This window comes from Laetiporus sulphureus (genome assembly GCF_001632365.1).
Source record: "Laetiporus sulphureus 93-53 unplaced genomic scaffold LAESUscaffold_84, whole genome shotgun sequence".
In the NCBI taxonomy this organism is placed as follows: domain Eukaryota; kingdom Fungi; phylum Basidiomycota; class Agaricomycetes; order Polyporales; family Laetiporaceae; genus Laetiporus; species Laetiporus sulphureus.
The window spans coordinates 18,985-46,032 of record NW_024468593.1 but is presented as its reverse complement, the minus strand read 5'-3'; the positions used below and the strand labels follow the sequence as shown (position 1 = coordinate 46,032).

At 54.6% G+C, this 27,048-nt stretch overlaps 12 protein-coding genes across 12 annotated transcripts; 6 read left to right on the top strand and 6 right to left on the bottom strand.

The window, feature by feature from the left end:
• Nucleotides 1–370: 370 nt before the first annotated feature.
• On the bottom strand, nt 371–3,351 carry LAESUDRAFT_709013 (uncharacterized protein; the record flags this gene model as incomplete). Its single annotated transcript, XM_040906704.1, has 10 exons — nt 371–651; nt 719–821; nt 883–966; nt 1,718–1,871; nt 1,947–2,210; nt 2,260–2,397; nt 2,456–2,628; nt 2,678–3,150; nt 3,199–3,240; nt 3,302–3,351. 10 exons carry the CDS (start codon nt 3,349–3,351, stop codon nt 492–494), a joined length of 1,641 nt encoding a protein of 546 aa, XP_040758078.1. The 3' UTR covers nt 371–491.
• A 408-nt stretch (nt 3,352–3,759) lies between these two features.
• Nucleotides 3,760–5,467, bottom strand: LAESUDRAFT_709012 (uncharacterized protein). The gene is made up of 5 exons (XM_040906703.1): nt 5,081–5,467; nt 4,775–5,005; nt 4,598–4,711; nt 4,392–4,536; nt 3,760–4,327 (listed from the first exon to the last, which is right to left on the bottom strand). The coding sequence occupies exons 1-5, from the start codon at nt 5,349–5,351 to the stop codon at nt 4,129–4,131; spliced, it is 960 nt and encodes a 319-aa protein (XP_040758077.1). The 5' UTR covers nt 5,352–5,467; the 3' UTR covers nt 3,760–4,128.
• A 339-nt stretch (nt 5,468–5,806) lies between these two features.
• Nucleotides 5,807–7,182, bottom strand: LAESUDRAFT_732350 (carbohydrate-binding module family 50 protein). The gene is made up of 3 exons (XM_040910224.1): nt 6,821–7,182; nt 6,451–6,770; nt 5,807–6,404 (listed from the first exon to the last, which is right to left on the bottom strand). Exons 1-3 carry the CDS (start codon nt 6,879–6,881, stop codon nt 6,114–6,116), a joined length of 672 nt encoding a protein of 223 aa, XP_040758076.1. The 5' UTR covers nt 6,882–7,182; the 3' UTR covers nt 5,807–6,113.
• LAESUDRAFT_764690 (P-loop containing nucleoside triphosphate hydrolase protein) lies at nt 7,125–8,357 on the top strand (the record flags this gene model as incomplete). The annotated part of the gene is made up of 6 exons (XM_040913486.1): nt 7,125–7,196; nt 7,249–7,375; nt 7,436–7,564; nt 7,630–7,890; nt 7,937–8,022; nt 8,076–8,357. The coding sequence occupies 6 exons, from the start codon at nt 7,125–7,127 to the stop codon at nt 8,355–8,357; spliced, it is 957 nt and encodes a 318-aa protein (XP_040758075.1).
• LAESUDRAFT_688236 (Nrap protein) lies at nt 8,292–13,057 on the bottom strand. Its single transcript, XM_040905983.1, has 10 exons — nt 12,949–13,057; nt 12,585–12,890; nt 12,199–12,519; nt 11,967–12,144; nt 11,435–11,911; nt 11,323–11,378; nt 11,158–11,256; nt 10,979–11,103; nt 9,031–10,927; nt 8,292–8,971 (listed from the first exon to the last, which is right to left on the bottom strand). The coding sequence occupies exons 1-10, from the start codon at nt 13,003–13,005 to the stop codon at nt 8,621–8,623; spliced, it is 3,867 nt and encodes a 1,288-aa protein (XP_040758074.1). The 5' UTR covers nt 13,006–13,057; the 3' UTR covers nt 8,292–8,620.
• Nucleotides 13,058–13,541: 484 nt separating this feature from the next.
• On the top strand, nt 13,542–15,662 carry LAESUDRAFT_753240 (RTA1-domain-containing protein). The gene is made up of 11 exons (XM_040911765.1): nt 13,542–13,759; nt 13,910–14,012; nt 14,040–14,207; nt 14,268–14,380; nt 14,459–14,481; nt 14,537–14,617; nt 14,668–14,936; nt 14,997–15,015; nt 15,080–15,131; nt 15,192–15,565; nt 15,614–15,662. Exons 1-10 carry the CDS (start codon nt 13,708–13,710, stop codon nt 15,344–15,346), a joined length of 1,035 nt encoding a protein of 344 aa, XP_040758073.1. The 5' UTR covers nt 13,542–13,707; the 3' UTR covers nt 15,347–15,565; nt 15,614–15,662.
• An 834-nt stretch (nt 15,663–16,496) lies between these two features.
• Nucleotides 16,497–18,264, top strand: LAESUDRAFT_816563 (RTA1-domain-containing protein; the record flags this gene model as incomplete). The annotated part of the gene is made up of 11 exons (XM_040914790.1): nt 16,497–16,509; nt 16,563–16,661; nt 16,716–16,860; nt 16,918–17,030; nt 17,089–17,111; nt 17,167–17,247; nt 17,299–17,338; nt 17,394–17,559; nt 17,617–17,635; nt 17,701–17,752; nt 17,814–18,264. The coding sequence occupies 11 exons, from the start codon at nt 16,497–16,499 to the stop codon at nt 17,960–17,962; spliced, it is 900 nt and encodes a 299-aa protein (XP_040758072.1). The 3' UTR covers nt 17,963–18,264.
• On the top strand, nt 18,128–18,592 carry LAESUDRAFT_557684 (uncharacterized protein). Its single transcript, XM_040902939.1, has one exon. The coding sequence runs from the start codon at nt 18,292–18,294 to the stop codon at nt 18,553–18,555; it is 264 nt and encodes an 87-aa protein (XP_040758071.1). The 5' UTR covers nt 18,128–18,291; the 3' UTR covers nt 18,556–18,592.
• A 1,464-nt stretch (nt 18,593–20,056) lies between these two features.
• Nucleotides 20,057–21,390, bottom strand: LAESUDRAFT_739658 (uncharacterized protein; the record flags this gene model as incomplete). The annotated part of the gene is made up of 5 exons (XM_040911022.1): nt 20,057–20,502; nt 20,627–20,757; nt 20,822–20,854; nt 20,916–21,097; nt 21,358–21,390. The coding sequence occupies 5 exons, from the start codon at nt 21,388–21,390 to the stop codon at nt 20,057–20,059; spliced, it is 825 nt and encodes a 274-aa protein (XP_040758070.1).
• Nucleotides 21,391–21,405: 15 nt separating this feature from the next.
• On the top strand, nt 21,406–22,832 carry LAESUDRAFT_764685 (uncharacterized protein; the record flags this gene model as incomplete). Its single annotated transcript, XM_040913485.1, has 2 exons — nt 21,406–21,549; nt 21,597–22,832. 2 exons carry the CDS (start codon nt 21,406–21,408, stop codon nt 22,830–22,832), a joined length of 1,380 nt encoding a protein of 459 aa, XP_040758069.1.
• Nucleotides 22,833–23,193: 361 nt separating this feature from the next.
• LAESUDRAFT_666380 (sphingolipid C9-methyltransferase) lies at nt 23,194–25,127 on the bottom strand (the record flags this gene model as incomplete). The annotated part of the gene is made up of 10 exons (XM_040905250.1): nt 23,194–23,314; nt 23,369–23,419; nt 23,473–23,673; nt 23,731–23,855; nt 23,912–24,013; nt 24,067–24,219; nt 24,273–24,381; nt 24,440–24,461; nt 24,513–24,665; nt 24,722–25,127. 10 exons carry the CDS (start codon nt 25,125–25,127, stop codon nt 23,194–23,196), a joined length of 1,443 nt encoding a protein of 480 aa, XP_040758068.1.
• Nucleotides 25,128–25,398: 271 nt separating this feature from the next.
• Nucleotides 25,399–26,979, top strand: LAESUDRAFT_708987 (YIF1-domain-containing protein; the record flags this gene model as incomplete). Its single annotated transcript, XM_040906702.1, has 6 exons — nt 25,399–25,782; nt 25,838–26,033; nt 26,084–26,244; nt 26,299–26,354; nt 26,411–26,507; nt 26,584–26,979. The coding sequence occupies 6 exons, from the start codon at nt 25,399–25,401 to the stop codon at nt 26,731–26,733; spliced, it is 1,044 nt and encodes a 347-aa protein (XP_040758067.1). The 3' UTR covers nt 26,734–26,979.
• Nucleotides 26,980–27,048: the final 69 nt, after the last annotated feature.

Genomic DNA, 27,048 nt, shown 5'->3' with positions numbered 1-27,048 from the left:
AGTCTCTTCATCTCTCTGTATTTGTTCTGTGGATGACCTGCTGCGACTTCAGCTGCAACACCTGCTGTATTGATGATATACTACCCTTGCATGACTTCCCTTTCGTTTTCAGGACGTGTAATCCAATATCCATGTTACTGATACATGTAAAGCAGTGTGCTGATCTTGCTATTCAGGCCGAGGTGACTTTGAGGACTGGCATATGCGTCGCTTGACGATGGCACCGTATACCGTGCCGAAGCCAGTTTGACTGGTGTGGCCAACTAACGTTAATGGACGTCCCGGGCTATCTTCACGCCTTGGTACGGAGGTGTGGAGTATGTGCTATCAACCTAGCCTTAGCAGAGACGAGCTCATAGTCCCACACTGGCTCTCCCTTTTATTGAACTAAACAATGCAAATGTACGACGTTTGACGTTCTGCAAACAGCAACACAGCAACACAGCACAATGTACCAGACCACATCACTTCAACTTCCTCCTCCATCTTGTTCACTGTCCGACCACACCCGTCCACGAATCCACCAAATCAAGGACACAGGACCCGTTCACAGGCACGTACTGCTTCGTGATCATCTTGATCGCCTCCTGCGCGACGAGCCCGCCGAGGAAGGCCGCCGTGTTGGGAAGGTCGGCAGTCGGCGCGCGTGCTCTGTGGCACCAGCGAGGTCAGCGAACTGCGTGAAGGGAGTGAGAAGAAACGTAGAGGTGAAGCGTACATTTCGCCAATTGCAGCGTCCAAATCTTCTGGAAATTCGACGTTCTCGCCGACTAGCTTCCGCACCTCCTTGTTGAGTGCCTCGGTCGTCACTGTCGATGCATCTACGTCGAAGAAGTTGGCCATCAGCTTGAGCCTAAATCATACTCAACGAACAGAGCTTACCTGGCTTGTCATTTAATAGAATTGCGAGCGCGGAGAGCGCGAGATGCGTGGCCGTCTCGCGAGGATACACTTGCAGCGAAGATGCTGTGAAGAACAGTCGTAAGCATACAGTTGATCAAAATCAGAACATGAGGTACAAGGCAAAACATCGGTGAACGAGTAACAAGAGGAGAGGGAGAGAGCCGATAGGCATGCTCAGGCAGACGATATTGAAATGGGATGACAGGCTCAGCAGCTTGAAAATCCAACCTCCACACCGTTTTTGCTGTATGCGTGTCCTCAGACTCGCATGAGACCCCCCTCGTGTCGATAGCACAATAAAGAGATGCACAGCATCAACACTGTCGCTTCTGAACAGCACGGAAGGCGAGGATAGAACACACACGAGCCGCTAGGCGGCCCGCACATGATGCCCTCGCCATTCCGCTGTGCCGCGCGCGCGTATACCCATTCTGGGCATAGAAAGCAGGCATGCCGGGTGAGACGGCCTCCCGGTCAGCAACAGCTCAAATCCAGCTTGTCGGCACCCCTCCAGTGCACAGGTACGGTCCCACCTCTGCCCCATGGACGCATGTACGACGGAGGAGCGAGAAACATTCCTGCGACCGGACAAAGAGGATCAAGCGCGACGCAAAATCCCACTCCCCGGCTAGCCTCCCTGCTCGATTTCCACCCAGCAAGACTGGAAATGCTGTCCCGGCCGCGGACGATTCGCTCGCTAGGCGACGAACGGCAGGCGACAAGGACAAGGGACAAATCATGCGAGCGCGCGCAGGCGGTGACCACCACGCCAGAGGTGCAAAGCGACACAAAGACAGCCAGCACGGCCACTCACCAACATCCTCCTTGTCCTCCCCCCACGCGCCCCACCGCTTCCCCCTCAACACCCGCACCTGATGCGCATTCTTCACAAACGTATCCACCGCCTCATCATCCACCAACGGTTCGATCTCTGGAAACTTCTCCTTCAGCAACTCCTTGAATCGCGCCTACACACGCACAAATCAGTACACACAGATCAGGCTCCAACCAACCAAAAAGATCAAGATGCGGGAGGGGCGCACCTTCTCCACGCCCGCCCACTCACGATACCCACGCTGCAATCGCACGTAGCTCTCCGTGTCCGTGCGCATGTCCGGCAGCGCACCGCTCAGCGGGAGCGTCCCCGGACCGGAGGGATCCGCCACGAACGCGCCTAGCGTACGTAAAAGCGCGTGGAACGGCGCATTGGGCGTCTGTGGGGTGATGGCATTGGATGGCGTTTCTGCAGAATTCGATGATGAGGAGAGGGGAGAGAGTGCGAGTAGGCGTTTGATGTCTGTCGGGATCTGCGGCGCGTCAGGGGAGTTGCACGGTGTGCGCGCGCGGGAGACTCACCGCGGGTTCCATCCACACCCGCCACGCCTGCGCCTCGGCTTCGTCAAAGTTCTCCTCGTCGGCTTTGCGCCGCATGGCGCGCACTGAGGCCTTGAACTCTTGCTTCTCGGTGGATGTGGCGGGCAGCTTGCCGTCGTGCTGCCAGTGAAAGTGGTTAGTCAGCGGTTCGGGCATGGGGCGGAGAAAGGGCACGCACCGCTTTTCGCCAGTCGTCGACGGCGCGGACGAGGATAATGACAAAGGGGACGTGGGCGTGGTCGGTGGGGTCCATGTTGTCGAGGTCGAGGCTGCGGGCCCATTCGAGAAGGGCAGGGAACGGTCGAATAATGCGGAGCGATGGTGGAGTTTCGTCCGTATGCGGCTCGGACACTGCGGAATATCAATCGGCGCGCGTGAGGAGGATGTAAATCACACTCACCGCAATGTTCGTGAAACTGGACGAAAAACTCGGCGAGGAAGCCGGCGGAGCGGACGACGATGAGCGGCGGGTTCGCGATGTCTGCCCAGAGCAAGCGTGCAAGCTCATCGAGTACGTCCTCTTGCAGATTGTGTGCGATGACGAGCGAAAAGCCGCGGACGAACTCTTGGCCGTCCTCGGTAGCGATCAGATCCTTGACGTTCTTGAGTACCGCCTCGCCCTGTACGCTGTCATTGAGCTCCCTAAGGAGGGGCACGGCCTCCTGTGCGCGTGGCTTGCCGATGCTAGCGGGACCTGCAAGGAAAAAGTTGTTGCCGGCATCGGCGGGAGACGTTGTGGCGTCGTCGAGGATCACAAAGTGGCCGATGCCAGGGAGGACGAGGTTCTTGAGGACGGCGGTGGCGGTAGCGGAAGAAGAAAGAACGAGGATGCGGGCGGACTCGAGCGCGGACTGGCCCGAAGCGGCCCAGAGGCTGCGAGGCCGGGGTCAGCGGGCGACGGGTGGCGGGCAGACGACGCACCGGAGCTGGCGATCGTAGCGGCGGGTCTTGGCGTCGGGGGCCCTGGTGAGCACGACGGGGTCAACGATGGGGTCAGCGTTGAGGAGAGAGAGGAGAGACGGACTGGATGGCGGTGGTTGCAGCCTCGATGTCTCGCGATTCGGATGTGCTCATCGTCGCCCAACTCCTGCTTTAGACGCCCACATAACGCGTGCTGATAGACGTCACGTTCGCGTCGCGTCACACAGAGTCACAGTCATCGCGCCGCCGCATGCAAACATGGCGTTTCACACAATGTGACAAGCCTTGCACGGCTCTATCTGTCATGGTGTCATCATTGCCGTTCTTCGTTGTCGTATTCGCGCGTACCGTGATCTGCTCCTGGATATAGATATATGAAATCCACATCGAGTGCCTATGATGCGGTGAGCTGTCTTGAGCTAACAGTCCTGCATAGAGGACTGGACAGAAAGGAGTCAACGTTGACCAGCATTGGAGACCGATTTTGACTCTACGATGCTGATAGGTTACGCTCATTCATTTCTCGACACAGTCCTCTCAACAGAGACAATCAATATGTCCCTCCAGGTAGCACAGAATTTGGCCGGCCTCACAGCTACTACATAGTATGACCGTCAACATGCAACATTCGTTCCAAATAAGCTGCCTGAAACTATTGAGCCTTTGTCTGACACTCTTCACCCGCTCCAGATCCAATCCAGTGCGCTCGTAACTACGGAGTGGGATACAACACGAAGCGTACAACTGAGTGGAAAACAATCCCAAACGACATATCAGAACACAGAGTACGGAGTGGAGATTGTACACAGTACGGAATAACGCCTTGTGCTGTAACGCAGAATGCATTGTATACCTCTCACGAGCTCAACGACAGACGTCCCGTCTACCCTCGCGTCCATCCGCACGCTCAAACTGAATCCGCATCACAATTCACACTCCCCCCTCTCGCGCCCCCTGCGTCCTCGCCGCGCCCGCACCAGGGCTCGCCCGCCCCTCAGGCCCGATGCCCAACTTCGCAAGCGCCGCGCGAAACGCATCAACCACGCTCACATGCGGCGCAGGCTCAATCGAGTCGATCGTGTGCAAGTTGATCAGTCCCGTCGTCGGCGAGAAGTGGTACGTCGAGTTCCTATGCGTGCGAGCCTGTGAGTAAGGACACCAGAGATGAGCATGAGAGACGAGACGCCACTCACACCGTCCACCCGCCGCGCGCTCCGCTCACGCGCGCGACCCCCGATACAGCGAGCCCCACGAAGAGGCTCTTCTCGCGCAGGCTCCGCGGCTTTTCTGTCTCACTAGGGGCTGTACCCGGCGGCACGGGTGCGCTTGCATTCGGGCCTTTGGCATTGAGATGTGAGACCAACTTATGAGCAAAACACCAAGATAGCGAAGCACGCACTGCCATTCTTTGGTCCCTGTACGCGCACCTGCCGCAGCTCGACATGCAAATCCGTGTACAGCGTCTTGAGCATATGCCTCACGAGCGCCGACGACGCAAGGTAGAGCTGGAGGCCTACCAGACACACACACTACCATCAGCACCTTACATCTCACACACGAACGCAGCACGACGCACCCTCGACATGCAGCACGCGCGGCAGCGGCGGGGGCAGCGCGACCGGCGGGCGGTACGCCAGCCTGACCTTCGGGCTGTATATGCACACCACGTCGGGATCCTCCTTCCCCTCCTTCGCCTTCCCCTGCCCGCCGCCTGCGTCGTGCCCTACGATCGGGATCTCAAGCGAGGAGACGAGCCCGCGCTCGAAAAAGTCAGGCAGTGTCTGTTGGAGGACGTAGATCGCGCGGCCTGCACGTTCGCGCCCGGCGCGCTGCACGTAGTATCAGATCCTCCGGGGCGCGGCAGGACGGTGGTCGGACGCACCTGTGCGGATCTCCCATTCCTGGTCCGGAAGGTGTGTGTCCTCGCCGGGTGGGGGCTCGGGTGTGCTGCTGGGCGCGCTGGAGTTGAAGACGTAGGATGAAGGCACGGGGGTATGGGAGGCGGGACGAGAGGGAGGCGAGACGAGGAGCGAGTCAGGATGTCCCTCTCCTAGCGCGCCATACGGAGATGCAACATGCGAGTATCGACGAGAGATGCTTCCGGCATATTTTGGGCGGACCTGAATTTGCCCGACACGGCGCACGCTGTGCATTGCGCTTTTTGACCTGGATGCTGGTTGCACTGTCTTTTCTGAGTCGCAGCGGAGAGTAGTGAGCTCTGTATGAGTTTTCGCTGGAGGAAGATGGTGGTGGACGAGATAGAGATAAGTACGGCAAAGACGCGTGCGCTCGCGGCAAGCTCGAGAAGGATCGCACTTCGATCGCAGATGCCGTCATCGTGGGCGCGCTTGAGTTTATACTCCAAACTAACCTTTAAAATAACAAAGCTCATACTGGAAAGTGTGCCTAGGGAGCTGCGATTCACTCAAAAGTAAACGCGTCACTAGCGGCACCTAGCAATCCAATAACTACCCTATATGCTTAGATCAAACAGCGCAAGCTGGTAAGTATTGATATATTGCGGAGTCATGGCAGACCTGTGCCAGCGCCACAGGTCTTAGCGAGGAAGCTTTGGATATAAGTAAAGCACCAAGCTTGTTCCAAAACGGCGAGAACCAAACATCATTCCATTCTTCGAAATTAGCGCAAATCGCGATGAGCCCACAGAGCTACATTCCAATCCATTCGACAGCGACAAACGGCGAGCACCGACACGACAAAACAACAAGAGGCCGCGAGGGTATAACGGGTAACAGTACGGACCGCGCCGCGTGTGAAGGTATACGAAGGTATAGCGGTAAAGAATGAGAAAATCAACATCAGACCTGAACAGGAGCGGGACAAGAAAGGAGGACGCGCGAGCTGCCAGGCACGATGGGTCCTTTTGACTACAAGGCTACCAAGACGTGCCGGGCTTAGAGCTCGTCGCACCACGGGTAGTCGTCGTCGTCGCCGCTATCGCCATCGTCACCGTCATCGCCGGTGGTCGTCGCGGTAGTGATACCTGCCGAGTCGGTGCTGGTGGCGATGACCGTTGCGGTGATAGTTACGAAAGACGAGGTGGCCACGGCGGAGCTGGTCTGGGCGACCTCGATAGAGGACGTTACAACAGCGGAGGATGGTACCACAGCGGTGGCTGATACGACAGCGGAGGACGACCCGGAGCCTGCAACGGGGACATCGACGGCGCTCGCCACACACAGGACCTGGACACCGTCAGCACGAATCAAACAACATAGCAGGGCAGCGCACCTCGCCTATATACATGTTATCACAGCTCGCGTCCAGCTGGGGGTTGTTCTCGTATAGAAGCGTGACGTTGATGCCATAGCGTGCCGCGACAATGTCGCAGTCGTCTCCGTCAGAGACGACGTAAGTGTCTGTACAGTCGGAGCCCACCCAGCCGAGACAGAGCTCCTCGCCGGGGACGAGGTTGGAGCAGTCTGTGTCGACCTCGCCGGAGTTGACGGTCGCGAGCTGGTAGGTGGAGACGTTCTGGGCGGCGGAGATGCTGTCACAGTCTTCGCCCTCCTGCACGGTGTACGTGCGCGCGCACTGCTGGGCGTTTGCCGCTGCGGGCAGAGTCAGCGCGTGCGAATGGATATGCCCCACGGTAACTCACAGTGCGCGACGAGGGAAAAGGCGAGGAGGGCAGCGACGACGGAGCGTGCGAGGATGGACATTGTTGCGGGGGATGAAGGAGGAATTAGTGAGACGGGGGAGGTCGTCGACGCAGAAGGAGCGTGAGGTGAAGGAGAGACGGATGCAGCGAAGAGAAAGAGAGGCGGGGAAGAGAAAGAAATTAGGACAAGGCAAGCGAGACGGCGACCGAGATCACCGCCACAGATGGCGACCATCCCGGCAAACGCCGTCGTCCTGGGAACGTCCGTCACTTGTGGCCCCTTCCTAATCCATCCACCGCCTCCATGCGCCCGCCACCACCCGCCCTCCGACGCGCCTTTGCATCCTCCGCGCGCATCGCGCACTACAACCCCATCGTGAGTCCACCCAGCCGCTGCACCACCCGAATCTAACCACCGCCCAGCGCAGGGCCTGCCAAACCGCCCGCCACCGCCCACCATTACTCGCCGGATCCAGAAGCGCGCGCTGCCCCATGTGAAGAAAGTGCTCGCGGTCGCAAGCGGCAAGGGCGGCGTTGGCAAGAGCACCGTCGCCGGTGAGTGCACGCCCAGGCTCGCTAAACGGCCTACTGATGCGACTGCCCGATTGCCGCAAGTCAATCTGGCTTGCGCGCTGGCGATGCACGGCGGGCGGAGGGTAGGCATACTCGACCTCGACATATTCGGCCCTTCTGTGCCAAAGCTCATGGGTCTCGAGGATGCGGTGGAGCCGCGCTTGACGAAAGGTATGCACGGATATTTTTTCACATATTGTGCCTCGCTTAACTCGGATATGGACATGATCGCGTAGCGGGTGCGATCGTGCCCCTGACGAATCACGGTCTGCCCTGCATGTCCATGGGCTTCCTTCTCCCGCGCTCCCCGGGAGACTCGGGCGCAGATACCCCCGTCGTCTGGCGCGGTCTCATGGTCCAGAAAGCCGTCCAGCAGCTCCTCTTCGACGTCGATTGGCGTGACCACTCCGGTGCCGGACTCGACCTTCTCGTGCTCGATATGCCGCCCGGCACGGGCGATGTCCCTCTCACGCTCGGGCAGCTCGTGCAGGTCGATGGTGAGTGGCTCACCGCGGCATAGTGGTGGCGCTGATGTGCGCTCAGGCGCGGTGATCGTGTCGACTCCACAGGACGTCGCGCTTGCAGACGTGCGCAAGGGCGTAGCGATGTTCCAGAAGATCTCCGTGCCTGTGCGTTGCATCCCCTTTTCTTTCTGTTCATCTCCTTCAGACCACTCCCGCAGATAACCGGCCTCGTCCTCAACCAGTCCCACTTCACTTGCCCGTCCTGCCACACACCTCACATGCTTTTCGGCCCGCCTGAGTCCTTTCGCGCGACCGCCGAGCGCCTCGGCACCCCCATCCTTGGCGAGCTTCCGCTCGTACCTGAGGTGAGCACGGGCGGGGACCACGGCGTACCACTCGTGCTAGCCGGAAATAGTGACGGGGGTGATGGGGCGAGGAAGTGGAGAGAGGTCATGGACGACGTTGCGAAGAAGGTGTGGACGTCACTGGAGGAGAGGTAAGTGCGCGCCATGGTTCTCATCCCAATACGCGAAGAGAATCATTATACAAATCACTATTTCAATGAATATCGTTCTGCTATTTGCGAAACTTATCTACTCCTTATGTAGCCATAGCATAAGCAAACGATTACCAACGTATACCTCCCGTTATCACCACAGCCAAGGTAGCATCAAGATGAGTTAAGAAATAATTTCAGGAGAAACCGCGCATATATGCATGTGGGGCACACGCGGGCATGAACACCTGTGCAGAGGAAGGCATGCTAGATGTGTCGCACGATCCTTGTGATCATTCCCGCGCCCATCCGCTCTACCTCGCTCAGCACCGCGACTTCATTTAACGCGACGAGCGACTTGTCTTTTTCCTTCTCCTTCGCTTTCGACTTGGACTGCACCTTGTCTGCATCCTGCAAATCGGTTATCAGCGAAAAGAAAGACAGAGACTTCAAAGGGAATGCATGGGGAAAAGTGCTCACCGCGTACGCTGGCATGCTCGAGAACCCGCCCAGCACACGGAAGGACCGCGGCGCATTCAACCTCGGATCCCATACACCGCCTAATTTGTCTCCACCAAGAGGATCGTAGAACAGGACGAATGTGTCCTTATACACGCGCTGCACCGCCCATCATACATTATTTTCCCCAACAATAAGTAGCCACGGGCACCACATACCTGGAGGTCATCAGAAAGCGCCTGTACGGGGTCGAACCCTGGCAGCACAGCGGAAGAGGAAGAGGCCGGTATGGCCTTCGCGTTGGCGTACTTCCCCTTAGTCTCCCATACGGCAGGATCCGCACGGACGTTCTGTGCATAGCGGGGGAGCACGGTTGGATCGAACTCGATGAGAAAGTCGTAGTGTTCCGTCGGGTGCGCAAAGAGAGTCTGCGAGAGAAGGAATCTTAGCACTTGCTGCAAAGGCAGCGGAGAAAAAAAAGGTCCACACACCAACACGTCAAACACGTCGCGTTCAATCCCTTGCAGGCACTCCCATGTCGCCTGCGCGAGCGCACGCACACGACGCGCGACGACAGCGTCAGGGCCCGCCCTCGTCCACACGTGCCCATCAGGATCCAGCTCCGTCGCCACCGCCCACACGCCCACCCTCGCATCCGCCGTCACCGTCACCTGCGCCTTCTCTTCCTCTCCCAGCACCGCCACGTCCTCCGCCGCACCATACACGGGCACATACACGCCCGCACTCCAGTCCCAATCTTTCAGCCACTCCACCACGCGCGCGAACCCGCGCTCCTTCGTCCCCGGCACGCCTACCGTACCACACCGAAAGAATACATGTGCGCACAGCAGCTCCGCAGCTTCCCCGCTGACGTGCCCCTTCAGGAGCCAGTGTGAGCCCAGCCACCGCTTCACGAGCCGCACAGTCCCCGCAAACGCTGTGAAGCGGTGGCACATCGCTGCGACTGCGCGATGATGCCGCGGGCCGTGCACGAACCGCCGGCGGTACACTTCAAGCGCAGCGAGCGCTTCCTGTCGCGCCTTCGGGTCAATGTCCTCGTCCTTCTGCAGGTGCTTCGGGATATGCGAGCGCTCGCCCTCGATCAGGCGCTGCAACAGCGTTGCCTCGCGGTCGTGCCGAATGCGTGCGCGAAACGCCCAGCCGTCCACAGTGACGATCTCGAGGAACGCCTGGTCCTGTATCTCGGAGGCGGGCGTACCGTCGCTGAGGACGACAGTCGCACGAAGCCCTTTGTGAGCAGCCATGAGCGCGGTTGCGAGCGCCTCGAAGAAGGCCAGCTTGATCTTCTGGATTGCACGCAGATCGTCGGGCCAGCGGCCGGACCGCTCGAACTCAATCACGACCTCCATCGGGGCGATGTACCGCGCACAGGGTGGCAACGCGGCGGCAAGCGATGCGGAGATGGCGACGGGATTTAGCGTGCTCGTGTAGCGCAATGTATCTGTAACAGGACTGACGGTTAGAATGCTTAGTGGAATCTGCCCCTCGAGCGCCTTCATAGTGCGGACGAGCTGGTCGAACGCTGTCATGGCAGCCTTGAAACCTATCGGCCCGTTGTTGGCTCGGAATTTCGCCGCGATGGACTCAGGCAGGCGCAACACTCCATCAAACGACGCCTGCCACGTCTGTACCGCAGTCTCGTCGATGCCACAATGCCGCTTTAAAATGTGCCGCATGATCATGGCAGGAATATGCGCGCGCTCGTCCGGGTTGGTGACCATCCAGACAACACTCTCAACGATGCTGCCATCCTTGAACCGACGCAACTCCGCCTTCTCGCCCCACAAGTCGCGGAATTGTTGTGCTGCCTCACTCTCTTGCTCTGCGGCTGGCGGGCCGTGGTCGACCAGCCGGAAGGCATGCTCGATGTCCAGGATCAATCCGATGTAGATGATAGAAGGATTAGAGGGGTGTGCTTGGGAGGTCTTTCGGTGTTGAGATGTCGGATGGAGCACGACGATAGCTTTCGCGCGGTTTCCAAGACCTTGTTGCAGATAGGATACAAGCTCGGCAAGAAGAGCATTGTAGGCTGATCCGTGCTCAAGAATAGCCTGCTGGGAGACCTTACGTAGCTTAGCAGAAGTAAGATCCACTCTAAGCAAAACCGTTAACTTGATTGTCCAGCCGTGAGAATAAAATACGTACCGAGCAACAACGTCAAAGCGTGAAGAGACGTCCCGCAGCTCCTTGAGCAACACAGCTACAAAAGGATCTTCTGTGATAGGAGAGTTGTCCAGCAGCTGTAATGTTTGCTGAGCATCGTATCGGAGCTACATCATAGCATGTCAAACGAAGTATACGAATCTACTGCTGGTGGATCTTACCATGGCCAGCGAACCGAGCGGGACGGCTGCGAGCAGGTTTCGCATCGAGGTGGAGTCGACGAAGACGGCTTCATGTGATCGGTAGTCATCAGGCGAGAACTACCTCTCAGGACAGTCAGTACATGCTATCAGGCATGGTCCAATTATATGCGGTGAGGGACATACTCGATGACCGTCTTTTGTCTTTACGAATACCCGTTCCTTCGAAAAATCATGCTTTGCTATTCATGTGTTAAACATGAACTGGGTGCCGCCACAGAACGAGCAAGGGACTTACCAAGAAAGTCCAGCGCAGCTTTGAAGAGCTGATATGAGCTCAAGCCTTTTCCGAACGCCTTCCGCTTCGCCGATGCCTTGCTAAATGATGAAGCGAGCGGCTCCTCCCCGTTGACCAGCATCTCCAACAAAGACGCCCACCAATCCCCCCTTCCCTCAAATCCCCTCACGCACAGCCTGTTTCCCACCCCGTACCCGCGCTGGTTCGCCCACACCCGTAGCAGCGCTAGCGCGTCGTTGAACGCGGGCACCGCCTCTTTCACTGCATGCATGGAGAGAAAGTGGCTTTTGTACGCCATGCACTGCAGGAGCGAGGAATTGTAGAGCGGTGAAGGCGCATCCTTAGAAGCATCATCGGACGTGCGTATGTTTGAACGCGAGGGAGAAAGGCGATGCAGCGGGATGGGGGAAGTAGGAGAGAGCACAGGGATGATGTGGACCTCGGCGTTGAGATTGGAGAAGTCGTTTTGAGAGCCGTCTGAAATGGCATCGGATGAGATGAGGCAAACAGCGCGAAATGCGTGAGACACTACCGTGCTTTGGTCTGATGATGAGGTTGGTGAGGCGGGGGTCGCCGAACGTAGACTCGTATGATAGTTCCATGTCGAATGGGCTCTTCTTACTTGCGATGGCTGCAGCAATCACAGCTAGATAGTACGCACGTTTGTGGAAAAACCTGCTATGCATATAGTCTTTCTCTTGGAACAGGGACTGAATGATAACGTGTAAGGCCCATCTTGATAGCTTAGAAGTGTTAAGACTCACGTCAGGCATTGCGACAGCCACATCAACTCCATATCTATGTCCATCCTTCGCCTTCACACTCGTCTTCAATGCCCAGCTACCGACTAGCAGTATCTCGCTCGGCTTCTCGAAGGCTACTGTCCAGTTGGTCTCCTCTGTTGGAACGGGCAGAGGATAAGCTACTGCTATGCTCCTTTTGAGAAGGTGGCGGGAAGCCGCAAGAGGATGTTGGAGCGGTTTGGAGGGAAGACTATTGAGGAACGTGTAAAGAGAGAGTAGGAAGTGGTCAAGCGATGATGATTTTCCATATTTTGGTCGGACGTTCGGCAAGAGGGCGTCTATCTATGGTAATTTGGACGAGATGAGAATTAGACTGCATCAAGATACACAAGAATATTGCGACCTACCTGCAACTTGAATGATGTCGACCTATACAAGCTCGCAGCGTCGCTGATGTCTCTTAGCTCCTCCCCCTTTGGTACCTGCTTTGGTGGCATCCCAGAACGACCCACTCTGCCATTCGCATTATGGGCTGGCGGGCCTTCGTCGCTCTCACTGTCCATTCCTGCCCACTCGTTTTCCTCATCTGAACCAGATTCAGGCTCTGTATTTTCCGGTTCTTCATCTTTAGAACCATCGAGATGAGTATCGGCGAGATTTTTTGCGTCGCTGAATGCCGAGTGTTCCCCTCGCTCTGCACTGACATTCCTACGCTGAACATACATTTCTTTAACAACGATCAAGTTTTTGAGTCATTCCATGTGCGCACACCTTTCCTCCATGTGTCTCAGTGCGCGCAGCGCGCTTTCTTTTGAGGTCTGATGCCATGGGAGCAAGGGTATATAAACGCAAGAGCTGCTGAAGCAAAACTTGATGCCGATCGAAATCCAAAATGTGAAGCCACGTGTTTTGAATATGACAATTCCCAATTAGTGATCGGAGATGTAATCTCGACCGACGCTGGTTGCGGAACCCTGTGCTCACTGGTACGTCGCTAGTTTAAATGTGACATCTGTGCCAGCATCACGCATGTATACCTGAGAGACTGATGTGATGCTGATGGCGATATTGTCTCCATATGGGGTTTGCTAGCGCAAAAACGATATGTCGCTGTCACTGGCAGGCTGTGAACCAGGCATCAAGCAGCTCATTTCTTTTCGTACACGGTCTGGATCACTTGGCGAGCAAGCTTCAGTCGGCGCAGTCATACTCGCAGCATGCCCAATGGAATTAGGCTCAGCGCGGCGAACGTGAGACTCTCACTTGTTTGTCATAGCGAGCATGTTGTACAGCGCGAGCCACTTATTATCCAGTGTCTGGCGCTTGAAGCTTGACACAGCTGCAACGGCCCATTTCTAAGGTGCACTTCATCTCCCACCGTGCGGCGTGGACGCCGCATTCTCTGGCCACGAGACGGCATGAAACCTTAGCTTCAAGTTGATTGTGATCGCAGTCAGTCTCCATCGTAATTGTCATTTTTGCACGGGTTAGAGCGGCCTCAGCTCCTCCTTGCTGTGTCTACCGCTTCGCATGCTGGCTGAGGGGCGGAAATCTGTCCGGCTACCGCAGTCCTGTTATATAGGTTGGTGCCATGTCGGTCTCATCCCAACAACCCTCATTTTCTTGATATCATCGCTACTCTTCTTTCCTTCTTGCTGTTCTTACCATGCCCTTGGCAGGTGCGTTCACCGCTGATATTTTCGGGTAGTATTATTGGCTAATATATTCGTAGCTCGAGTTTCCTCCGCCCAGTTCGGAGAGGATCCGTATGGCTACGTCCCTACAGAATGGATATGCATTCTCTTTGTCATCCTCTTTTCCCTCTCCGGATGCAAGTTTTTCATTCCATATTAATCCTGCAGCAATCACATTGACTGCTCCGCAGTGATCCATGCAGCTCAGGCGATATATACTCGTCTATGGTGGATCTTTCCGACCATCTGCCTCGCATCCGTGCTCGAGATCATTGGATGGAGCGCGAGGCTATGGTCCAGTCAGAACATTGTGGCACAAAATCCGTACCTCATTCAGTTAGTAGCAGCTGCGCTTCATTTCTTTCTTGCTCGCGCATACAGACGACATGCGTGCAGGATTGTTACGACAATCATCGCGCCAACACCCCTCATCGCTGCGGAATTTGTCATCCTCGGTCAGCTCATCCGCCAACTGGGCCAGTGCTACAGCCGGCTCAGCGCCAGGTGGTGTGAGTGCCTCCCCTTCCCCTCCGCCCTCCCCTTTATGCGTGTCATGCTTTGTGAAGCCTGACATATCTTTCCCACAGATACCATAATAGTTTGCAGCTTCGTAAGCGGCATCTCTCTTTGCAATTGACAATGAATTTCATGAATGCCCCTTTCAGGATGTTGTTGCACTTGTCGTACAGGCCGTCGGTGGTGCGATTGCTGCAGGCGCGGTAAACCAGGGAGAGAGCCCCAACAATGTGAGCATTTGCTCATCACATAGCCGTCGTGTCTCACGGCGAGTCTTCAGGGCGGTCACATCATGTTGGCCGGCATCGTCTTCCAAATGGGTGCGTATATACTACTCATCCTCGCTACTGCTACTGGGCATGGGACCGATGTCAAATCTGCAGTTGCTATCACGGTCTACATGGCTCTCGCAGTAGAGTTCGTTCTGAGGTTCCTCTGGGACCGACCGCTGCGCATGGCCGAGAGTACAATTTCTGGGTATTCGTTGGACAGGAACACAAAGCTGGTGCTCACCGGAATGGCCCTGAGCAGCGTCTGTGTCTTCATACGGTGTGTCTATCTACATCTCCCCGTCACGAGCAATCAACTCAATGTAGCATCCATCTGTAGGTCCGTATATCGTACAATCGTACGTTTTTGATTCCTATGATGCATGCGGCAGAAATCTCGGATCTGATATTTCTTTCTTCCAGGAGCTTGCCGACAGATGGAAAGGCCACATCATTCGCATCGAGCGCTTCTTCGGTGCGTTACGACTCCAACTTCATTCAATATAGCGCGTTCCATATAACTTCGTGAAATCAGATTGGCTGGATGGCGGCATGATCTCGCTCGCGATGTTCGCCGTCAACGTCTTTCATCCTGGCATCCTTATCGGGCCCGTCGAGCAGTGGAAGCAGAAGATACGAAGCGAAGAAGATGTGGATGAACGGACCCCGATGACAATCTCCAGTCGATGATGAAGATATGTCATGACGGAGAAGTGCTGGAATTTTACAGCAGTGTCTACTGACATGGTCACATCTCTCTCTCTCTTTCTTTTCTCTCATCTTCCGCAGTTCCCTAGTTGAGGTTTGCGGCCAGTCCTGTGTACCACCATGACGTTCCTGTTGTGCATTCCCACTGGCATGCCACCCTCCTGACACTATGACCCCCCAAGGACATGAACGCTTTTCAGTGTATCTACTATCTGCTTGCGTGATGGATTCGCGCTGATAGCTAAACAGATACCTCGATGGCATCATGGGCAGCTCACACGAGGTCACTGGAAACGGGATAGGTCGCCGGGCTTGCTCGCGCTGCGCCCGGCCGGTAAGGCTAATCTGTAGCGTGAATCAAGGCACGAAAGGAATGGGGATTTGGTGCGCTGAGACTGATGGCATCTGCGGCGCTGTCTCCATGCGTTTGCTAGTGCAAAAATGATACGTTGATATTAGGAGGCTGTGAGATAATCAAGCACCATGCAGCTCAGCGTTGAAAAATCATCGATCATCTCTCACGCCAGCGTAGTACGTGGACGATGAGCAATCCTACACCGTCTGGAGCACTTGTCAAAGAAGCTTTCAGTCAGTGCAGCCGCACTAATAGAGCCGCGCCCAACTTTTGAATGGAACAGGCTCAGCGCGATCTCGGAGCATGAGGCTTTCACACCAGGCCTCCCGTCATCGTGAGCTTGTTGTACAGCGACCCATCCATCCTGAGGCTGTTTGACACATCTCCCACGGCCATCCCTGTTAAGCACTTCATCTCCCATCATGCGCCTGACGGCTGGCATGCCGCATTTCCTCGGGCCGCAGCCACTGCTACAGCAGCTGCCCGAGACGGTATAGATCCGTCGGCTTGATGGTGATGCGGTAGTTAACCTCCATCATTATTGTCATTTTTGCACACAAATTCTCGGAGCGGCCGCAGCTCCTCCGTGCCGGCGTGTCTGCCGCTCTCTTATGTTGTTTACGGGCGGACGTGTCTCCGGAACCACTGTAATGTTCTCTTAGATGAGCCTTCTCATGCAGTCCTGTTATATAGAGAAGCACCATGTTGGCCTGGATTCCGCTTTTTCTCATCTTCTTGACATAATCGCTGCTCTTCGTTGCTCTTGCTCTTCTCGCCATGGACTTGGCAGGTGCGTCCTCTGCCGACGTTTGCGGGTAGTACTAGAAGCTGATATAGTCGCAGCCCGAGCTTCCTCTAATGACTTCAATAAGGATCCATACGGCAACGTCCCTACAGAATGGATATGCATCCTCTTCATCGTTCTCTTCGCTCTCTCCGGATGTAAGTTTCTCATTCCGTATACATTCAGAAACAATCACATTGACGGCTTCACAGTGATCCACGCAGGTCAAGCGATATATACCCGTCTGTGGTGGATCTTTCCGACCATCTGCGTAGCTGCCATCCTCGAAATTATTGGATGGAGCGGGAGGCTGTGGTCCAGTCAGAATGTTCTGGCAAAGAGTCCATACCTCATGCAGTGAGTAGTGGTTACAGTTCGTCTTTTTGCTCGCGCTCACGGACGACATGCGTGTAGGATTGTGGCAACGATCATCGCGCCGACACCCCTCGTGGCCGCAAACTTTGTCATTCTCGGTCAGCTCATCCGCCGACTGGGCCAGTGTTACAGCCGGCTCAGCGCCAAGTGGTGTGAGTGCGCCTCTCCCTTCCTTTTTACACGTGTCATGTTCTGATATATCCTTCCCAGACACCGTCGTGTTTTGCAGCTGTGTAAGGGGCATCTCTCTTGGCAATTAGCAATAAATCTCACGAATGTTCCTTTCAGGATGTTGTCGCACTCGTGGTGCAGGCCGTCGGTGGTGCGACTGCTGCCGGCGCGGTAAACCAGAACAAGAATCCCAACATCGTAAGCGCATCCCTCATGACGTAACCGTCGAGTCTCATGTCGAGTCTCCAGGGCGGTCATATCATGCTGGCCGGTATCGTCTTCCAGATGTGTGCGTATACATTACTCATCCTTGCTACCGGGAAAGATATTGATGGGGTGTGCAGTTTCCATCACGGTCTACATGACACTCGCAACAGAGTTTGTTCTCAGGTTCCTCTGGGACCGACCGTTGCGCAGGGCCGAGAGCACATTGTCTGGGTATTCACTGGACAGGAATACCAAGCTGATGCTCGCCGGAATGACACTGAGCAGCGTCTGCATCTACATTCGGTGGGTCTACTTCTTCCCGTCACGAGCAATCAGACTCAATTTCGCATTTACCTGCAGGTCCGTATATCGTACAATCGTGAGTTTTTAATCCCTGTGGTGCATGCGGATAGGAATCTGAGATCTGATGTTTCTATTTTCCAGGAACTCGCTGACGGATGGACAGGCTACATCATTCGCACCGAGCGCTTCTTCGGTGCGTAACGACTCCAAATTTCTTCAGTATGGCTCAGTTTCATATGATTTCGCGAAAACAGATTGGCTGGATGGCGGCATGATTACGCTCGCAATTTTCACCGTCAACTTCTTCCACCCCGGCTTGCTTCTTGGACCCGGCGAGCAGTGGAAGCAACAAGTACCAGTGAAGACCATCGTGTTCGATGAAGCGCAGAAGATGAATGCGTGAACGTATCAGGGCGACAATTCCCGGTCGATGATGAAGACTGGTTCTGATATAGAAGTGCTGAATCCTTACAGCAGTGCCTACTTGCTTGATCACATTTTCTATTCCCCTTCTCTAATCTTCCGTGTTCATGATACCAGCTACAGCCTACGGCTCTCCCTGTTCCTCTGATGTGGTTGGTCGGCCCCACATACCATGCTCCTATTGTACATTCCCATGCCACTCTCTTAGTGCTATTTTTCCCCCAAGGATTGGAACGCTTCTCAGCATATTTATAATCTGCTTGCCTTGTATATCTCCGACGGCAGCTAGACAGGTATCTCGATGGTATCATGGACAGTCATTCATTTCTTAGCAGAATAGCGGGATCATACTGCAGCATCCGTTTGCTCTTAGCCTCCTCAAGTGCTAGTCAGTCACTGAGCACGGTACACCGGGCAATGTTGTGGCCGGCTTCGGGATTGGTGGCCACAGGCCACAAACGTAATCTCCGCCAATGGTCAGGAGATCTGATTGAAATGCTAATTTTAGACCTCCGCCGCAGGGGTAATCCCACGAATAATGCGATTGCAGGGCAAACTTTGCTGTCACTCTGATCTGTTACGTTGCACCAATCCGTCCCCTTTGCTCTCGTATGTCGTTCTCCCGAGTATTGATAAGGTCTTCAACTTCATGAATGCTGCTGAGGTCCCGATGCAGACTTTCTGCGAGCGACCGGTCTCTGCTTCGTTGGGGCTCTCTGGAACCAGTTGTTGGCTTTTGGGGCCTGGGAGGCACTGCGGGATAGCAGTGGACCTCGGGGGCATCGGAGCTGGGTACAGGGGCTGCAGGAATGGCAGCCGGATAAGCGCCGGGTGTGCGAGCTGCGCTGCCTGCCCTGAAGTGGCATGGTTAAAAGGGAGGTAGTTAACGTAGTGTTACCTTGCTCGTTTGTACCCAAATCCCAAGTGGTGTCGTGAGTTATTGGATGTGGTGCCGGTCTTGGCTGCCGTTGTTCAACACCAGATGCTGCGAAGCGCATCTGCAAGTTGGATTGTGTAAAGTTCATACATAGCGTATTATTATTAGCGCGATATAGCCACTGGTATCGGCATCAAAAAAAGTCTTGACTTGCGGATGTGTTCTGGACTATGCGACGGCAGCGGATGCTACCTGCCATAGCACCGACATTATCTTGCTACACCTTCGGAGGTCACTTTTTATTTGAAGGCAGCTGGTGCTTGGAGCCGAAATCGGCGCGGAAATCGGTGAGCACTATACAGTCTATACTTTATGATTTGAGGTCTTCAAGGCAAACCTTCAAGTTGTGTTCGCTGTTTCAAATCTGTTCGGTGGCATGCGTTCTTAACGCACGCCGTAGCATGGATCTTGTGTACTTACATTCTATGCAATCTAAATTAGTTGAGCAGCTCACGAAGTGAAGGGAAACCGTGTCCGGTAGGCCGTCCTGGAAATCCATGCTATCCTTGGGTGTTTTCCGTTACGATTTGAATACACGAGTTTCGATAGACTCGCAGATTTTGAATATGGTTCATACTCACGCGGTTTTATTGCTACTTTTAAATTCTCAGTAGGACAAGGCCACGCAGTTTGAACCACACAAGAGATGGTATATTGCTGAGCAAGACCTTGGCCGCAGTCACATTTCCGCGAGCAACGGCATCTAGTTAGCATTGTCAAGCAACTCTCGTTCCGACTCGGAGGCAGGAGGATGATGTGAGCTGTGCAGTAAGCGCTTTCAGGAGTATTGTTCACTCGTATTGCGGCCAATAATCTAACTACAGATGATGTCAACGCGTTAGCGATGGTGTTGGATAAAGTAGTGGAAGTGAATTCATCTTGTCATAAGCAAACGCGGTATGGTATCCGTATGTTTACTTCTTTGCATGTATAAGCATGACGCTCTGACTTGTGTCTGCTCGGGCTCCAGAATAGTGGGAATGGCGTAGTAGCACAAGTGTGTGATGCGCCAAATGCTTACATATGATCAACACACGTAGAAGGTCTGGTGAACAATCCCAGCCTGGAACGTGTAATGCTCATATAGAAACAGTCAATACATTAATTAATCCCACCAGACGCAAGCAGCATAACGAATTAATCTTCAATCACAATGACGTCTCCTGCTTCGGTCGGTCCTGTCCCTGAACCTCCTATGCCTCCCCCCATACCACCTTTTCTCCGCCTCGCAGGCCGCTCGGATCCATCCGCATTCGATGCACCATCTGTACCGGCCTGTTCGCGTTGTCGCTTCGTGCCCGATCGCGTCTGCACTTTACTCTGAGCACTCGCGGTGGCTTCCTCATCAGAGTCCTCGATCTCGATCGCTTCTGTCTGCGAATTGCCAGCTGTAGTCGAATTGGCGGACTGCTGCCCAGTGGGTGACGATGAGGATCCAGCGGCATCCGTGGCTTTAGCCTTTCCCTTGGAGTCGGACATCGAGGCCACCTTTGGCTTCGGGCGGGCGTAGAGCTCGGTCCATGTTCGCGCGTTGCGGTCGTGTTCTTGCCGGTCCCGCTGATATAGCACCGCTATTGATGGAACTGACAGGCAGAGATAAAGTGACATTTCTATGCTTCCACATTGATGGCAAGCATACCTAGCGGATCCTCTGTGAAAAGCGAGTTGGTTAATGGTCAAAATATATGCTGTGGTGGCCACACGTACTAGGGTTCGGATCTGTTAAAAGTGAAGAGAGCGATAAGATGACCTTGAATAGCGAGAGAGCAGGTGACCAGTTGTGCTTCAACATGTCTATACATATGTTGCCTCGTTCGTTAATGTTCATGTGGTAAATCCTTCGTACGCGCAGTAGATACCTATCGTAAGATTTGCATAACTGATTGAAAACATAGTACGCACCTAGTCTTGAATGTGACTCTAGGTGCAGAGAACCTTAGCCACACGCGTGATCGTCAGCCTGGGTGGGTGGAGGCACGCAGGAGTCGGAACGTACGGATAGTCAAGAGCAAGATGAATATCGACGCTGAATACACCACCTTCGTAGCAGCTTCCCTCTGGTCCAGGTATGGTGGCAGTCCAATGGAAAAGGCTGTCGGAGGATGGAGCGAGTGAGATGGCACCGAGATCTTCCTTCTTCAGGTCCGCAATCTCGCGATGGATGCGTTTCAGAGTAGTCTATGATCCAGTGAGTTCAGATCGCAAGCTGTGTGAGTGTAGAAGCACACCGGGCTAGAGACTCTCGAAGCCATGTGGGTACCAGTCAATGGAGGTGGAGAGACAAGCTATACGTCGGTGGCTGCGATTGTGGCCACACGTCCCCGCTTATCTAAGCCGGCGCCAATGATCGGGTTTCCAGATTGGGAGGCTGGCACTGCTTGACAGGATACGACTGACTCGGTCCCCCTCGTCGTCCTCGTCGTCGACTCCAGACCTACCATGATCCCTCGAATATCCGCCATCTCATACATTACTGACTAGTTCGAATGTTTGGCGAGCACGAATCCGAGAGCCCTCGCGTTCCCAGCCCGTGGGACCCTTTCCTTCCGTCCCCGCCCGCCGAGTGCGCCGTCGACCCCAGCAAACTCATCCACAACGGTGTACCCAAGCTCGTGCCCGAGGCAGACGAGGTAAGTGATGGTACTTTTATGCATCCTCATACGCTCATATTGTATAGGGCAATGTAGAGTACAAGCTGAAACTCACCAACATCTCACCGGCTCGATTCGCCCGTTTAGTAACGCAGCTGAAATGGAGGCTGCTCGAGGGCGGAGGTCAAGCGTACTACGAGCTCGGTGTCGCCGATTCTGGTGCTCTCATCGGTCTGACGCGGAACGACCTGGAGCGGTCGCTAGAGACCCTCGAAATGATGGCGGGCGAGATCGGCGCGTCCGTCATCGTGGTGAAGGAGATCGAAATTCCGCCTGCGATGTACGCGCTAGCTGAGGAAGTTAGCAAATACCTTGACCCGGATACGGGCGAGTGGACACGAAAGATGAAGAGAAAGGCTGCCCTACCTAAGGGTGACGATTCTACGACGACGACTGAGACGGAGACGGAGCTATCTACGACGGACCTGACCGACTTCGACGACTTTTCTTCCTCCAGCACGGATCTCATCACACCCGCGGATCTTTCACGCAACCCTCCTACTCCGAATTTGGCATACATTCAGGGTCGTCGTGCCTCCTCGAATCCCAACCGTCCTGCAGCGGAGTCCTCGCCGTTCATCGAGGCAATCGATGACGACCTCGCACTGTTCTCCATGGAGCCTGAGTTGCCGCACTCAGTCGACCGGGTCCCAGATGACCTCGCACTACCGGCTGCTATCTCCCTCGTTGTCGACATAGAGATCGCCTCAGTCTTCAAGCCGCGCCCGATGCGCCGGCGCGAATTGCCCGCCGTCAATCCTGTTTCTTCGTTTGGGAGACATGACCGGCGTCAGAAGTACAAGGGGATGGAGAAGACGACGCAGCCGTGGCATAAAGATGCGGGCGAGGAAGATACCCTTAGCAATGGGGCACTCCCGCCAAATAGACAAGAGGCAAAGATGGCACAGCGCCGGCTGGCGAGGGATCGAAAGCGGGAGGAGAAACGGAAAGCAGTCCCTGCGTTGGGCGGAGGCACATTACCAGACGCGGTGTCCTCGCTTGGTGAGATGCCCGCCATTGTCGCGCCCCCACAGCCGTGTAAGGCGCCCGTGGAGGTGGACGGACTGGCGCAGAAACTCGATGAACTTCAAGTCACAGCCATTGACTTTCCCGCTTCTGTAGTGGAGGTTGTAGTGCAGGATGCGCATGAGCCCCCAGCTGAACAGAAACGGGAGCCGCGGCTGATTGTCGAGGCACTGGTTGTGCGCAAGCTATCTATTGAGGAGGCATTCCTTGATTTCGGGGGGTTCCAATTAGTCTAGGTGCTCGGGTCCTCGATGCCTATCTATTCAATTAGCAGGTGGATGCGTTCAGAAGGGCGTAAACCCTCATGGACTCATGTCGATTTCCTTGTATACGTTGTATGGTTAGTTGTAATCAACCTATGCCTCGGCAGAAGGTGCAAGTACATTCTATTGTCATAAAGGCAACATGGCACATTGAGCAGGAGGGACTATGAGCCAAGGGCCAGCACGACAGTGTCATACCCGAAAAAAGAAACAATCTTGCAATCGAGCACCTAGTCCAGCGACCATTGCTGGCCCTACTTGATCACTGGGCTTAAATGACTGGCCTGCATCACAGCTTCATTAGGTAATGAACGGCCTACGCATAGAAAGCGGCTCACGAGATCTCATGCTTAGGCGAGCCATGGAGGGACGTATGGCTCGGCACACCAAGGATCCTCGGGAAGGCGTTCAAGTTCTTGTGGAGTGTGAGCTGAAAGACGGATGCGCTTCCTTGCCTGGAGCTTAATCAGCATCTTCTCTAGGGGAAGCTCACACAGACTGTAACCCACCTGCTGATGATGGTGGAGTACGCAAGGAAGAACACCCAGATCCTGTACCATCTGTGGTTCATGAAGGTCAATAGTCTTTCAGGAGGTAGTAGCGGGACACGCACCTCTCGCCATACTTCTCGATGATCTTATCCTTGTTTGAGACCCAGTTCCTGTACCACCGCCAGATTGTCGCACTGTAGTGCACGCCAAGCACGTCGATGTTCTTCACCTCGAAGCCAGCCGCCTCCACCTGGCTCACGACCCACCCGAGTGAGCATGACGCATCCGCACCCGGGAAAATGTATTTATTCATGAACAGGCCCCTATAATTTGGCTATACATTAGAAGGGGAAATGGAAATAGAGAGTTGGCAAGTGTACCAGATCAGGTCCTCATACTGCCATGCGGGCCGAATACCTGCGACCTGTAGGACGAAGATGCCGTCGTCATCGAGGAGGTCATACATCTGGCGCAGGAATGCCCCATAGCGTCTGATTCCGACATGCTACCGGGAATATTTGGTTTTCAATAAAGAGCGATACTTTACAGCGCAGTACGCACCTCAGCCATCTCGAGACTAACAATCTTTGTGTATGCGCCCTTGCCACCGGGAATATCGCGGTAGTCCAAGCACAGGACCTCGGCTCGGGACGGATCGATACCCTGGTTAGTTCTCTCTCAACGCGTAGCTCGCAATGAACGAGGGGATTACTGACGTTCGCTTGAATGCGGTCGTTACCAAACTTCGTCTGATTCCTGCCCAGAGTGATGCCAAGGGCCTCGCAGCCGTAATTCTTCGCAGCGAATGCGCAGAGTGTGCCCCATCCGCAGCCAACATCAAGCAGACGGTCTGTTGGTTGGAGATCGAGCTAAAGCAGAAGCTTAGAGTCTGCTGAACATGTTATTATCGTGTAGAATGCACCTTGTCGCAAACTAGAGTCAGTTTATTGTCCTGTAGTTCCTCGAGAGTCTCCTCCCTTGTGATGTCACTAACCACGCCAGCGGTGTAAACCATTCGTGGGCCAAGGAACCTGAAACGCGTCGATTAATATGTAACAATTGTGACGATGGTCTCGTTAGTAAACACACCACTCATAGAAATCGTCTCCTCCTATATGCACGATAAGTCGGCAAGGAAACACGTGAACACGTGAACACGCACGATCGTAATGTCCTCGGACCTGCTCCTCGTCCTGACTCCTTTGGTGCATAATCACGTCCGGAACGAGGACAGTGAAAACATATTTGAACAGTTCAAATGTGAAGATCATCTTCGCCCAATCATGACGCTGCTCCATAACGTCAAGCACATCACCTGCAGGTAAAACGCGCTCAGGACGCGCGTCCAGCGTGTCATTCATGGGGACTTACCATTGAATTCAATTTTTCCCTCGAAGTACGCGTCGTGAAACACCTGCATGGGGATTTTCTCGAGGCCATAGTACTTGGCCTTCAGCTCCGGGTCGTTGATCGTGATATATTCCTCAATCTTGCGCCCAGGCAGCTGGACCTTGGAGTTTTTTCGCGTTCCATACACGCTCATAAAGGTCCAGTACGCCATGGTGATGGGTAACCCCAGTACGAGGACCAGGAACAGATACGTCTTGAATCCGCCGTAGTTGACGACCGGGAGCATCCGCTTGACGAACCATGGGACAATGAGGACGAGTCCGGCGAGATGAAGGTTGTTGAAGGAGCCATTGCCCTCAGAGAGTCCGAAGAGGGGCGCATTTTTTATGGCAGGGGTCTTTGTGACCTGAACGGAGTAGGAGGACATACTCACCGCGACCGCATCCGACATCGGGCTTGGACAGCGCAGCACGCCGTCGCTCCTTATACGCGACATCAACACCCACGTGCAATATATCTCGTCCCCACGGTCACCGGATCCATTTTAGCTGTAAATATGCATCGCAACTGGTGCTTTGCGGAAGTTATTTTCCTGCAAACGTGAGTCAAAAGTTCGCTGGTATCGCTCACGTGCACTAAACACGTCGTGGACCCTGCGCTCGCCACGCTCTCCTCGCCAAGAATCTCGCTCCGCCGTCATGTCCTACCTTCCAAACAGCACAAGTCCCCCGCCTCTCCAGCATCCGGTGCCGACCCACCCGGCCTACATCCCGGAGCCTCCATCTACCCCGGTCTCCCCACAAGGCTATCAGCGCTACACCAGCTCCCCGCCCGTTCAGCAACCGTTCGCGCAGCCCATCCCGCCACAACAGGCCGTACGCATGCACTCTGACTATGCTTCTTCCCATGGACAGTACCAGCCGATGGGCCCCACACCAAGACAGATTCCTGTTCACCACGGCCAACCGCCAAACTTACCTGCAGACCTTGCCGCATGGGGATTCGATAATCCGACTGCACAGTTTGGCATGCAGCTTGGCCAGAATGCAGTGGCTGCGGGGCAGGAGTATGTTCAGAGAAATGTACGTCGATGAACATGGCGTCTACTCGGCCGCTCGCTAATTTTCAACACATGAGCTCGGAGGCCTCATCCCCATCTCCGTCCTGAGACACCACTTTAACGTGTCCAATTCGTATGTCATGAACAAGCTACGTATACTGCTATTTCCATGGAGACACAAATGGCCTCGGCGTGTGCGTCGCTCTGAGAATGGTCAGTCGGAGTGGCAGCCCCCGAGAGAAGATGTCAATGCGCCTGATCTTTACATACCATGTAAGTTCTGAGTGGCTCGTCTGTTTCCTGCGTTCATTTAAAAATTAAAGTAATGGCCATCGTAACTTATATACTGCTCGCTGCTCTCCATTCTGGCTTGAGTTCCCGCTTCCATCCAGAGATCCTCGGCATCACCGCATCAAAAGCGCTCGCCGTGGTGCTGCTTGACTTTGTATTCGTCAAGCTGGGCTGTTATTTTCTCAATATACCGGTACGTCACTCATCCCACATCCTAATTTGGCTATGATGCTGACCGAGTGTCTAGGGTAGCATCAATCAAGTCCTCGACCTGATGGCTTACGACGGGTACAAGTTCGTTGGGTAGGTGTTCGTTTTGCAAATCTCCTAGCCACGACAAATATTAATAGAACCGCAAGTGTTATCGTCACACTGGTGGCAGGTCTTCTCAACGTGGGGAGGACATTATATTTCGTGACCTTCTGCTACTCCTTCCTCTCCACGGCGTTCTTTCTGGTGAGCTCTCCACCTAATGTTCGAACCGACGCATTGTTGATATGTGGCCGGACGGCTGCGTCCTATTACGCGCCAGCTGCGATCCTTACGTTACCTCATACTACCAGACGCATCCGCAACAGCGGCGCCGGTGAACAGTCCCGCTCAGCGCTCCAGACGTATTATTTTCTTGTTCATCGTAGCAATGTCGCAAGTGTTGTATATGGGGATTCTGGTGCGAATGTGAAGGCCCGTCACTATTGGTCGTATCTGGAGGGAACATTTGCGCTTGCTGCGAGCATTGTGCACGAGCTTCCACGACTCCGAATACATATGGTCATGACTGTGTTCACTTGTAGAGTGGCCATGTACTACGATATCATCCCGGCTGCTCGTTGATGAAATGCATTATGTATCAATCGCAGATGAATGACTGCCAGCTCTCTGGTCGTTCATGTGAGAGTGGTGCTGAGCATGTAATGTCCATCCCTGTTACCACGATGCGAGGAATACATTAATAAACAGTCTCTTTAATTCAACGGACATTAAGAAAATGTTTAGC

Coding starts and splice junctions, on each gene's coding strand:
- LAESUDRAFT_709012 (XM_040906703.1), bottom strand. CDS start 5,351: ATGCACAGCGTGCGCCGTGTCGGGCAAATTCAGGTCCGCCCAAAATAT. Junction 4,712..4,774: donor GCGCGTGCTGCATGTCGAGG/GTGCGTCGTGCT, acceptor TGTGTCTGGTAG/GCCTCCAGCTCTACCTTGCG. Junction 4,537..4,597: donor ACAGGGACCAAAGAATGGCA/GTGCGTGCTTCG, acceptor TCAATGCCAAAG/GCCCGAATGCAAGCGCACCC.
- LAESUDRAFT_732350 (XM_040910224.1), bottom strand. CDS start 6,881: ATGTCCATCCTCGCACGCTCCGTCGTCGCTGCCCTCCTCGCCTTTTCC. Junction 6,771..6,820: donor CTTTTCCCTCGTCGCGCACT/GTGAGTTACCGT, acceptor CTCTGCCCGCAG/CGGCAAACGCCCAGCAGTGC. Junction 6,405..6,450: donor ATAACATGTATATAGGCGAG/GTGCGCTGCCCT, acceptor GACGGTGTCCAG/GTCCTGTGTGTGGCGAGCGC.
- LAESUDRAFT_688236 (XM_040905983.1), bottom strand. CDS start 13,005: ATGGCATCAGACCTCAAAAGAAAGCGCGCTGCGCGCACTGAGACACAT. Junction 11,379..11,434: donor AGCTGCGCTGGACTTTCTTG/GTAAGTCCCTTG, acceptor ACACATGAATAG/CAAAGCATGATTTTTCGAAG. Junction 10,928..10,978: donor CGCTTTGACGTTGTTGCTCG/GTACGTATTTTA, acceptor GGTTTTGCTTAG/AGTGGATCTTACTTCTGCTA.
- LAESUDRAFT_753240 (XM_040911765.1), top strand. CDS start 13,708: ATGCTGGCTGAGGGGCGGAAATCTGTCCGGCTACCGCAGTCCTGTTAT. Junction 13,760..13,909: donor ACCGCAGTCCTGTTATATAG/GTTGGTGCCATG, acceptor ATATATTCGTAG/CTCGAGTTTCCTCCGCCCAG. Junction 14,208..14,267: donor CAAAATCCGTACCTCATTCA/GTTAGTAGCAGC, acceptor ACATGCGTGCAG/GATTGTTACGACAATCATCG.
- LAESUDRAFT_557684 (XM_040902939.1), top strand. CDS start 18,292: ATGGACAGTCATTCATTTCTTAGCAGAATAGCGGGATCATACTGCAGC.